Genomic DNA, 12,764 nt, shown 5'->3' with positions numbered 1-12,764 from the left:
GCCATTCCTCTGGTAGGCCTGCTGCCCCCCCCCGCCCCCCTCCCCCCTCCCCCAAACTTCAATGATCCAACCCCCTCCCTGTTGAGGGTGCCCTGCCCGGAAAAGGGACTTTAAAGGGCCAAAAGGAGGCCAAAGCGGCTAATCATGAGGGTAAAACTATCTAGCGGATCGGAGGGGAAGAACGTTAATTACCCAGCAGGGCCCAAAGAGAGAGAGACTCTTATACATGAAGATAAAACTTCATATATAAGATAGACCCCCTCAAAAGCCAATCTAAACAGCAAATGCATACCCTAAGCCAGGGGTCAGCAAATTACAACCTGCAGGTCAAACTGCCCCCCGCTCCCCCTTTTGTAGAGCCCAAGAGTTAGGAATGATTTTTTACATTTTTAAATGGCAATCAATCAATAAAAATTTGTGACATGTGAAAATTACACGAGATTTCAGTTTCAGTGTCCCTAAACAAAGCTTGATTGAAACACAGCCCTGCTTATTCATGTATATATTGTGTGTGGAAGTTTGGTAGCTGGACAGTCAGTTGTATGGGCGGCAAAGCTGAAAATATATCCTATTTGGCCCTTTACAGAAAAAGCTTGTCAACTCCCGCCATTCACAGAGCTGAACTGTTAGTCCGGTCCCTACGCCCACCCTGCCCACCTTCTAGCAGGACCAAGCTGCAGCAGTCTGCAGGACAAAGGGTGTGTATGGGGGAAGGCAGGCGTCCCATTTCAGCACAACCCCTACCAACTTACCATTTTATTATTGATTTCATGGAAATGAATCTCACAGACTTTCTCCACAACGTCTTCATTCTCAAAAGTGACAAAGCCAAACCCTAAAGGAAAAAGGAGGGGGAAAAAGACAGGAGAGGTGAGTTCAGTTCCCTTTGGCCCGCACGGTCTTTCTTTGATGTCCTGTGGTGGTGACAGGTTCCTGGGACGAGGGCAGATGGATCCCTGGGAAGGGCCTCCAGCTTGAGGAAACGATTTCTAATTTGTACAGAGCACCCTTCCAACAGTGAGGAAAAGTTAAGGATTTCGTCCCCCAGGCGGCGGGCACATGTGGTTTACATTTGCCCGGAAGCAAACAAGAAATTTACTTGTCTGTTATTTACAAGGGTCAGAGCCTGCGGCTCATGGCAGGAGGCAGGCGGGTGGGGGACGACCATGGCGGATCACCGCGGGGCCACACTTGCCCCTTCCGTGATTGAATGGCCAGCCCTTGGGTCGGCCTCCAGACGGAGGCGGTTATTTGTCCTTTTCTTCCTGAATTACTTCCTCTAATACCTCATCAGGACATCCTGAGGCCTGGAAGAAACTATTAAAAGTTTCAGGCCTCTGTTCTGCGTAGGCATCCTTTTTCTACTGCTGCTTCAAAAGCGCTGCGGATTTGGGGCAGTTTAAGACTGTTTGATGCCTGCTGTCAGCCTGTCAGCTATGCACTGTATTTACTCGGCTGGAGACAGGCTTTGCTAGACAAGCTGCACTGAAGAATTTTGGCAGGCGCCTGCTGCTCAGCATCCTGAGTGCCTCTCGCTACCCTCCTGCCCCTCGCTTTCTTCTCCTCCCGCCCCCGACTGGGTTCCAGCACGCTGCCCCATCTGTGACCCCACTCGGTAAGCACCGCTTTGACACACAGACCCACTCACAGGATGGCACCCTGCCTCGGATGAAACAGGATGAAACGCAGCTGCAGTGAACACATGCAGGAGCACAGACACCCTGAGGGGGAGGCAGCAGACCTGGGCTCCAGTTCTGACTTTGCATCGAACTTATGTGTCATTCTGGGAAGCCCCTTCCCCCCTGAGCCTCCAGGTTTGAGACAGGACTCTGGGTCCCCCCCCTTCAGGTCACAACCCAAATCTCTGCTATGGACTGAATGTTTGTGTTCCCTCAAATTCACGTATTGAAATCCTACGCTAACGTGATGGTATTAGGAGGTGGGCCTTTGGGGGGACATTTAGGTCATGAGGGTGGAGGCCTCATGAATGGGATTAGTGCCCTTATACAAGACATGAGAGAGCCTGCTTTCTCTGCCCTCTGCCATAGGAGGATACAGTAAGACAGCTGTTTGTAAACCAGGAAGAGGGCCTTCACCAAAAACCTGACCATGCTGGCACCCTGACCTTGGACTTCAAGCCTCCAGAACTGTAAGAAATAAACTTCTGTTGTTTGTACGCCCCCCAGTCTATGGTACTTCGTGATAGCAGCTCCACTGACCAAGATACTATCTTCCGCAAAGGTATGAGCCTGACCGAACGCAAGTCTGGGCACACCAACCAGGAACACAAAAATCAGAACGGCTCTTTTTGTATTATGATAATTAGTGCTTCCTGTCCATGAATACAAATACAGATGCTCCCTTTTTAAGCTTTTGTGTCTATTCTGGGCCCCAGAAATCCCAGGTGGGGAGAGAATCTCTCAAGACCCTCTTTTCTCCAACCTCCCATTCTACCACCCCCACCTTCTAAGGAACAGCAGGGAATAGGGAGCTGAGGGCACTGCAAACCTATATTACAGCTCCTGCAGGATCTAGAAGATTCCTCGGGAAAGGAATGGAAAAGGCCACTCCCTGCTCTCAAACAATTTCCAGTAAAACAGAGGGCTAGGATGACCACAGAATCGGCAATCACGATCCTTACGATGATATGTAATTTATTACCACACACCAAATACCAGGTTGGTATTCCCAGCCTACACAGCCCATGCCCAGCCCACTACAGACACGTAAGGCTGGAGGTCAGACCCGTCGTGAGGGGCACACACAAGCGTTCGCTGCACAGGGTCAAAGTTGGCAAGTTTCTCCCAGTTTGGTCCTGGACAAGCTGGGTCTCTGGACACAATGATATTCTGTTTAAAATGAGGCCCAACAGGAAACCTTTCACTAGGTTTGTACACACTCTCTAAACCAGGTCCCTGCAGAGAGAGCTACAACGCCGACCTTCTCTTGGCCCTTGGTCCCGTGTGTTATGTGCAGAATGGGACGAGACCACACCCAGTGGCAAGTCTCCGAATGATTTCTCTTTGGGCTTTGCTGTGTTGGCTCTTCAAAGGGGCCTGAAAACCATCAGTTAAACTCTCACCCAGGCTGGAACCCTTGCAGCACACGGAAGGGGACTGGCATTGTTTTGGTTAATCCCCTTTCTGGCCACCCTTCTAGAGCCCGGATCCTAGTAGAAGGGATTGAGATGCAATGCCTTCAGAAGGTCCTCCCTCCAAAGGGAAGGTAAGGTGGCCCAGCACAGGATGCAGGAATCTGCTAGCACTGGCTTCAAGGACAATGGCTGGGCTACGGCCTCATTCTCCCTGGGTCCCCAGGAGGCACAGAGCCCCTAACACACAGCAGCCGGTGGCTGAGAATGACAGGACGAGCCATTTCTGCTTCTCTAGGGCCTGAGCATCTTGCTAATCTGTGTCACTGCCTCCCCCTCAAGACTGATTCAGCCCTTCTCTGGGCATAAACCGGCTCCCACCCGTGCCAGACATCGTGGAGGACCCCGAGATCAACAAGGCAACATCCCTCTTCTCAAGCAATTCGCTCTCTAAAAGGCACAGGTCAGAGGTTCCCACTCAAGAGGAGCATCTCTCCTGTGCAGACCTCACCCCTCCCTCTCGACCCTCACGTCTAGCCTCTGGGTAAATCTGGGTCTCCTTTGTGTCTGAAGTTGCCCCTCTGGCCTGAACTCAGACTGAGGCAACATGCAAACCCCTAAACGAGCCAGGATGGGCCAGTTCTTAGGTAGGGAGAGAACCCCACTGCTAATTAGGGTGAATGCGACAGGCTGAACAGTGGCCCCCAAAAGGTGTGTCCATGTCCTAACCACTGGAACCTATGAATGTGACGTTATCGGGAAAAAATGTTTTTGCAAACGTAGTTAAGTTCAGAATCTCAAGAAGAGATCATTGTGGATTTAGGGCGGGCCTGCCACCCAATGGCAGGTGTTCTTAAAAGAGAGAGGAGAGGTAGAAGTGAGACATAGAGGGGAGACATCCGCGTGAAGACAGAGGCAGAGGTTGGAGTGACACAGCCACAAGCCATGGAATGCCGGGAGTCCCCAGGAGCTGCAAGAGGAACGGCTGTCCCCTAGAACCTGCAGAGGGAGCCCGGCCCTGCTGACAGCTTGATCTCAGACTTCCGGTCTCCAGAACGGTGAGAGAATACATTTCTGTTGCATTAAGCCACTCAGTCGGTGGTAATTTGTCATGGCAGCCACTGCAAACGAAGACAGCAAGGTTGCAGGTTATGGCTGCCTCCACACAGGTGGGCAGGTCCCACAAGATCGCTCCAGCCAGACCAAGCACGCGCTTTGGATGGAAGGAGGAGAGTGTGGACGAATGAGGCAAACCCATCCGTGCCACCAGGAAACAGCATGAGGCAGTTCCAGTCAAGGGCACCCCTCCAGGAGCCGGAGGACAGTGGTTGAATGTCACCTAGCTGCTGAGCACGTACTTGACCTGCAATAGCACCCAGGTAAGTCTAGTTACCTGGAGGCCACGGGTTGAGTTCCCCCGCCAAGGAAGCTGCTTTCCTGCTGTAGCCCGCTCCTCCCTGGTCCACCGTGCAATAACTATCTGAACTCCAGGCCCAGCACCACTCAGGACTCACTGTGGCCCCAATTTCCCATTCCCTGCCACTGGTCGGAGATGGGAAGAGATGTGGCGGAGCTGGCAGACGGGAATTAAAATGCAGACTGTTGCGCTGGGAAGGGAGGGGGCAGGACTCGCGGCGGTCACTTCAGATCCCGACTCCCTGCTGGTCCCTTCCCTAATCCCACAGAACTCAAAATTCGAGTATCACAAAAATGATTTTTCTGATCAAAGGAGAGAGCCTGGATTTGAAGCCTATGTACCACGGATGCATCACAGTTCAGCGATGTCAAGACTCATTTGCAGTATTTTAAAGATCTATATCGTTTCAACAGCCCTGTCTGTTTAGCCCAAATAGAGAAAACGAACTTGATTATGTCTAAAATATTTGTTCATTCCATTTGGAGAAAGCAAAGAAGCAATGAAACACTTAACTATCAATAAATGTTGTTCCTGAACGTATAACCAGATGAATTATCATTTGCAATGAATTAGCAATTCAGTGGCGAACAACCCCCCGCCAAAATCAATTAAACTGAGGAGTGAAGGGCAGCACAAGGAAGTCAGAAATCTGGGAGGGATGCGGTAGAGGGCAGGAAAAGTCCTTTTTCGGCATCAAAGTCTTTTTCATTTTTGAAATTAATTTTTTATTGGGTAAAATATACGTAACATAAAACTTACCACTTTAACCATTTTTAAGGGTACAGGTCAGCGGTATGAAGTACATTCATGATGTTGTGCGACCGTTGCCACTACCCACCTCCAGAACTTTTCACCATCCCAGACTCGAACTCTGCAGCCTGTTAGCAGTAACTCTCCCTTCCTCCCTCTCTCAGCCCCCAGTAACTATTCCACCTTCCGTCTCTATGAATCCGCCTATTCTAGGTACTTTGTGTACTTGGAATCATACAGTCTGTCTTTTTGTGTCTGGTTTACTTCACTATCCATAATGTTTTCAAGGCATCAGTCTTTTGAACAATCTGCCGAATGTACAGATCCTACGTGAGGCTCAGGGAGATCGAGTATTCCTGAGAAGGAGCGGGAAGGACTGATTTATTTCCCTCTCATTTTTTTTCCAAGAGAGCCTCGCAGAGAATCAGAAATGGAGCCTCACGAAAGCCCATCAGGAAGAAGCACAGCAGCAGGTGGAAGAAACACACACTTACCCTCGCTCAAAAGCGAGGACCAGGTAATGAGCTGTGCGCCTCAGGAGCGCCCCTTCACCTCTCTGGGCCTCACAGATGCAGGCAGAACCGGGCGTGGTGCATGGGGGGGGGGGTCCTGCTCTTGTCCCCAGCAAGGCAAGGACTTTGACGCACAGTGTCTACGGGGCCTCCAGCTCCACGAGGGCCCTTTGGGGTGCCCCTGTGAACACCCCTGCCCAGTGTCTCATCTCCCTGGGTCCTAAGGTGGTGCCACCCCAGAGCCAGAAAACACCTCCCTAGAGATTTAAAGTCACGAGCTGCCATCGGTACGGAGAGGAGCCCTAGGGGCTGTAAACGGGGGTGGGGGGAGGGGGAGTGTCAAAGGGCCAAAACTTGGGGGACAACAGGCTAGAAACCCTCTCAACTTGTCATCAGCAAAATGTCACCTGTCTGGCCTCTCACAAAGTCCCCACCTGAACTGCAACTGAGCTTCTGAGGGGCCCCAGGAGTCAACAAAACTGGGACGAAGAAGGTGGTGGGAAGGTTAAGCCCAAACAAAAAGGGATTTCAAAACGGATATAAATAGGGTAGCGGTTGCCAGCGAGCATTTCAAAATGAAATTCGACAGCATTCCCCTGAATGAAGCTATTATCGGAAACTAACAAGTAACATAAGAGACAAGCATTTAACAGTCAAACCTTTTTTCCCTCTTTTATTCAAATAAACTAAACTGAATATTCATCTGAACAATTCAAAGCTATGAAAAACCACACACACACAGCAAGAGAAGTCTGAAAACAAGATACCTCAAAATTAAAATGACCCGCTCCAAAGGCGATCACGGAGGAACACCCAGCAGTTAACTTACAGAGAATTCTTTTTTAGGTCAGGGAGAGAAAGATGGGAACGGCCTCCCCCTAGCCTCAAATATAATTTTCGTCTCTTATCATATAGGTCAATGAACACTAATAGGCAATCACACAGTGCCTAACGCATCTTCAGTGAAAATCAATGCAAGTCAGGAGTTAACGCACTTGGTTAGTGGGGAAAAAAATGAGAGAGAAAAAAACCCAGACTGTCAGATTTATTCTGAGTATCCCATGAGGAATTTAAGGTATGTGTACGCAAGGGTATTTATAACCCAGGAAACCTCCCTCTCTTGCTAGTAACCCAGTGCTGGGGGAAGTGGCAGCATCCCCGAGCTGCTTCCAGAGAAAATATGAATCCCTTGGGTCTGGGCGTGGGGAGCACTTTCTGGTTTCAAAATGCTTCCCCTACATCATCCTCCCTGGTCCCCAAGGCAACCCTGAGAGAGGCAGGGCAGGCTCCTGTGTCGTCATTTCGCTCAACTGCACAGCTAAACGCCTCGTCCATGCAGGCGTGTGGACACTAAGCCAGAGCAGGAGCTGAACCAGGAGTCATACTCGGCTCCTTTCACGACCCCACCCTGCTTTTCTGGAGAAGGTCATCAGTCAGGGCCTTCCCTGAATCAGGAAGTGTTCAAAGATGGACTGGAGGCCCCACAGTCCTGGGAAGGCGAGACCTGGGCCACGAGCATGGTGGTCCGTGGGTTTCAGCACGGAGTCAACCCCCGGTACCTGTGTGTCCGTTAGCGACACTTCATCTTGGGCTGGCCTCCATCCCCAACTCAGAACATGTCAGGGCCACTTCCATGGGCTACAGCAGGTTTGGCAAATCGGTTTCATCTCCTTGGAAGGGTTTTCCTGGAGCCCTGGATGGGGTCTGAGGGCCCCCCTACATGGCGGGATGGGATGGCTTCACATGTCCCTGGGTTTGTCCTTAAAAAAATGTAACTCAGAAGACTGATCTGCTCCAAGAAAACAACGAGCTGCCTTTCCAAAAGAAAGGACATGTTTCTAATGACGGATCCCCATTTTGGGATACTCACTGCGTGTTACCTGGACATCAGTCAAGTCCAGTCTGAGCTGCCATTACTTTCCTGATCTTCAGTCTGAGCTGCCATTACTTTCCAGCATCTTCAGATGTCAGGTACTGGGCAGGAGGGGTGACCAGTCCTGGCTGTGCCTGTTCTTACGCCCAAACGCTAATGTGGATTTCGATCAGATAAGCATGTCATTTCCCACCCAGCCAGGGATGGGATTCCTTCAGTCATGTCTACTGTCTGGTATCCTGAAGGTGGTTATACAGCCCACATTCTAATAATAATTATAAAAAGAGAAAGCTTACCGCATGTATTGATCAGCCTTCTTTAACTCAGTCTTTACACCCGACCCTCGCCAAGTAGGATGATTGTTCCCACTTTACAGACTGAAGAACTGAGGCCCAGGCAGCAGGGGAGGGGGGAGCCTATGTTCGTTCCACCCCAGCCCCCTTTCTTCATATAAAGGTGGGTTACTCTAAATCCAGTATCTGCTGGATTCTAAACGTGTCCCACAACCTGGCTCTGGAACCCCACCCCATCACCTTGCTCTGAGAGACCCTCTACAACCCGGGGGACAGCCCCTCAGCCTCATGACCCAGCAGGAGGGCCAGGAGAGTGGGGGAGAGACGTGCTGTCCGGTCCAGCTGAGTGTTCACTCCTGGGCGTGTGTAGCTGAGCCCTTCTACATAAAGGCAACTCAGGGGACGCCGAGGGTTTTCACAGTGACACCACAAAGATGAATTTTATAAAGAAAAACAACTAGAGCATCACCTAAGCTAGTCTAGCCCAGGATGGGCACAGGGTAGGGACTCCTCTGAACGTTTCCAGACCCCAACCATGGAGCTGCCAGAAAACGGGGTGGGTCATCAAGCAAGATGCTAGGAGACACCTCTTGCAGCAAACTGGCTCTCTAATGGGTCAGCCGCCCTGGAGGGATAAACAGAGAAGCACTCATGTCCCTGGCCTTATAAAGAACAGGGACAGGCACACTGACCCGCGATGGACACAGGACTCAGCCTCAGGGCTGGTGGGAACAAAGGTGTGTGGGCCAGGAGGCCATCAGAGGCAGACGCCACCCTCCCTCGCGGCTGGCAAATGAGCCGGTGATGGATTGGATGGTCTGCAGACACCCCTTCTCAGCACAGTCCTCTCTCTGCCCCATACCCTTCTTCCTCCCTGACCTGGAGCCAGCAAGCTGCCTCTCTGGGGGGGTCCTTTCTGACCTGGCCTCTCCTCCCTGCCACGTGCCTTCAGGGTGCCACTGCAGCCTTCCACTGTGGCATCACTCATGCACCTGCCTCCTCGTTTACACCAGCATCTGGCAGCTGGTTGCTGTAAACGATAATAAAATGCCTTTCCAAAAAATGAAGGAATGTGACCAGACACGCCAGACATCATGATATTAAGGCCGTGTCAATTAATTTCTCCCCCTGCTTGATAAACGAGCCCCATTCCATCTCTTAATAATGAGGAGAGAAACAAGAAAAGTTGACACTTGGTTTAATTTATTTTCTCAACTTGCCTGATCATATTTCTTTCTGCCTTGCAGAGCTGGCTGTGGCTGTGGGGAATTACAAGTGGCTGGCGTGCAGGCAGCGACTGGATTGGTGTGAATCGACACGGGTCTCTCCATCCCCACACACCGCTTCATCAGGAGGGGAAGGGACTCTTGGACCCGCGCCTCTTCAGCCACCTTCGGGGGCGGGAGCGTGGAGGCGGGGCAGGGCGGGATCTCAGGTGTTGGGGGCCTGGAGGACAGCAGTGGCACTCTCAGACTCCAATCTAGTGCTGAGGAACTGCTCGAGACTGAATTCCCTAAATTAATACTAAGCTAGGTTGGCGGCATTGGCCAGAGGGAGCCAGTTTCTCAACTGGAAAGGTACTTTTCTTTCCCTTTCAGCCCGAGGATGCTCTAACCAACATCTGACCTTGAAACGTGAGCATCAACCTTCTAAAGGTCAGATGCCAACTGTGAACCAGCAAGTGTTTCATGAAGGCTTCAGTCACAAGTAAGTTTTTCATACGACCACCGTAAGCACCGTAAGGATTACTTACGGAGGCCCACAGACCGTAAACCAAGTTGGGGGTAAAAGTGAAGTGTGCTCCTAAACGAGCGCTTCTCGGTGAGGTCCTTCAGCAGAGTCTTCTGATGGGTGAGGGGCTTGTTAAAAATGCAGATCCCCAAGCTCTGTCTGCCCCCTAATGTGGGTGCTGTGGGTGTGGCCCAGGAATCTGCATTTTAACTGGTTCTCTGGTGATTCTGATGCCCACCCAAGTCTGACTCTGCTTTATGTTTCCCAATTCAGGATGAGCCAAGTGAAGACCATTTGGTAGAAAAGAATCCAGAACTTTCCACTGGAAAGAGAATCTTCAGGCCCCCTTTTCATATGAAGGGGGAGACTGAAGCTGTTCTAAAAAGGCCCTGATAGCTCTTTCACGGAGAACGGGACCTAGCAGCCCCAGGGGCAGTCCTCATCCAAGGCAGGGGGAGATCGGGGCAAAGACGAAGCTCCTCCCCCCCAGACTCAGGAAACGACTGGAAGCCAGTTCATACTAAAGTGTAAATGACTGATCTTGCCTCTACTCCCAGAGGTCACGGTGGTTTACTCAGGTCAAATCCTTATGTGAAAGCAATTAAGCTCTACCTTAGAATTCCAAACAGGCATTCAGGCGGTGGGAGATTTTTTTTTTTTTTTACTGATGAGGGGCACCTCCCTGAGTCTGCGAAATTATATGAGTGTATAGAGAGCTTTACAAGGAGGGGGAGGGCGTGTCTGAAAAAACCACCCAGGAAGGAAGAGAGGGAGGTTAAAAGGAAAAGAGAGGAAGAAGAAGGGAAGGAAGAAGGGAGGGTAGGAGAGAAAGAGATTCAGGGGCAGGTGGGGCGGAGGGAGAGAGAGTGATGCGGCCAACCACCCCGAAACCATTTTTCTAAGAGAGAAATCTGCCGTGAATACCGATAGCGTGATTTGAAAGTGCCTGCGGCTACAGCGAAAGGGTGTCTCATCCCAGACTCTTGTTAACCGAGGGGGGAAAAGCACCTGTGATCCGGGGCAGACAACCCCAATCTCATTTCATTCCTAGCGCACTCCGTAGCAGCGATTCTGTGAATGACACTGGTCAGGGCAGCAGATTAGTTCACAGACCTATTTTTTGTGCGTGGTGTTCCATCTTGGTAGGGAAAATAGTCAGTTCTTGGCGAGAGAGACACATATTACTGCTGTTAAGTGCCAATATAAACTCTGGGACGCAGTGGTAAATTCACCAAATTAAATCGCTAGACAACTGGCTCGGATCAGGACCCCGGCAGAAGGTGCCAGGACGGCAGCGCGGGGGCGGAGGGGGCTGAAGGAGGCCGAGGTCGGGCGCAGCTGGAGCGAGGGCTGCTCTGGAAACACGGGGCCTGGGGGGCTTTGGCGGCTCCACCGGCAGAAGCCCGTCCTTCAGGGCTTCTAAGCCCTGGGGCTTTCTGAGCTCAGGGGAGATGGGGCACCGGCTGGAAGACTCTTACCCACTGAGGTGGACATCTGGGTTAGGACCCCCAGGCTCTTCCCCAAAGAGTGGGTTTTAAATCTGTCCACTTTTCTGACACTTGCCCTCGAGCCCCACCCACACAGTGCGCCTCCTGGAAGCTTAGGGTGGGGTTTCAATCCACCTAAATGCCTCTGCTGAGTTGGGGTAGAAACAGGCTTAGACTTTGGAGCCAGGTGGATCTGGGCTCATATCCTGGCTCCAGCAATGACTGGCTGTCCCACTCTGACCCTCAGTATCCTACCCTCTGTGAGACAGAAATTTAAAAAATCGACCTCACCAGCCTGGAGGCTTCCTTGAAAACACCTGTGAGGGGTGAGCTACCCTCTCCCACAGTCAAGAGACTTTCTACGGCTTCTCTCCTAACCCAACCTCTATCTCCACAGTCACCTTTACCCTTTGCCGTGAACCTCACTTATTGAAATTCATTTGACATTGACATGTGTGTCAAAGAGATGTTCGTGGGCTTTGCCATCACGGTGGGAACAGGATTCAAGACAGGGAGAGTTAAAACAAGTCACACGGTCAAACTCCCATGCAAACTTGTTACTTAAAAGGACCCTGCATCGCTTTGGGTTTAAAAAAAAAGAAAGGACTGAGTTTTGAGAGGCAGGCCCTGTGCTGGCTGAGCATGGCATTCCCCCGATCCCTGATGCGGCCCCAGAGCCTCTGTGTTCACTCCAGGGTCAGGAGCCTGTGCAGGGCTGTTCTGGAGGGTGTGCCTTGGTATCTGCGAGGAGGGGACATGAAGGAGACAGAAACAAAGGGGGAAGGGGACGCCGACAGGGACAACAAAACCTCTGCTGCAAGGAAGGAGCAGAGTTAGACCTGCACCCCGTTCACCCCAGGATGGAGAGAGGACCCCTCGGAGAAGCCCAGTCATCTCAAGATGCCACCGCTTCCCTCTAACAAGTTCTCAAGGAACAGTTACTGGCCTCAGAGAAAGTTCCAAAACTCCATCAAAAAACCACGACTTGGAAGCAGGTTCTCAGCGCCACCACAAATTATATGACTTTTATGATGAGGTATGTTTTCAGAATAGTCCCAACCGACAGAGCCCTGGCTGGACGCCCGCTGGGCCCGCCACCAGCTCCGTGCCCCCTGCAGAGGGGTCATTTCTGCCCACATCGCCAGGACTCCAGCCGGCCGGGCTGCCCGTAAGCCTGCCCGGAGTTTGGGGGTAGGTGGCTGCCCACTGAGGTGTCTCTGCACAAGACACACACGCGTCCCCACCGCAGGCTGGGGGCTGGCCTCTTTTCTTTTTCTGGCTGTAAAGGAACTGTTCTTAACATCTGGAGGTGATTCAGATGTACAGCTGGGTTTAAGAAACATTGGGAAAAGGAAAAAAGCATAACGCTTAATTTTTATTTTTCATCTAAAACTAATTTCAGCTTCACTAATATTTAATATACGGAGTGAATGGACCTAGTGCCTCATACATCCGGACGTCAGAGAGACACTGTCTTGGATGGTATTTTATAGACCCCTGGAGAGACAAAGGAAACGCTACAATGGGGGCGAGGTCAGAGCGGCACCTCATTGAGTTACCTGCTGCAAGCGTAGCCGGTACCCAGTGCTGTTAAGGTGTGACCAGGATGT

General features: G+C 51.3%; 1 protein-coding gene across 4 annotated transcripts in view; it reads right to left on the bottom strand.

The window, feature by feature from the left end:
- Positions 1–12,764, bottom strand: part of MSI2 (musashi RNA binding protein 2) — a 388,646-nt gene that overhangs the window by 74,235 nt on the left and 301,647 nt on the right. For all 4 annotated transcript variants that reach the window (XM_079903644.1, XM_079903645.1, XM_079903646.1 and 1 more), the window contains exon 8: positions 753–835. In XM_079903644.1, coding sequence (XP_079759770.1) covers positions 753–835 — 83 coding nt within the window. The remainder of the gene's footprint in view (positions 1–752; positions 836–12,764) is intronic.

The sequence above is a fragment of the Stenella coeruleoalba genome (assembly GCF_951394435.1).
Source record: "Stenella coeruleoalba genome assembly, chromosome: 19".
NCBI lineage: Eukaryota > Metazoa > Chordata > Mammalia > Artiodactyla > Delphinidae > Stenella > Stenella coeruleoalba.
This window is presented reverse-complemented; position numbering and strand designations above follow the sequence as displayed.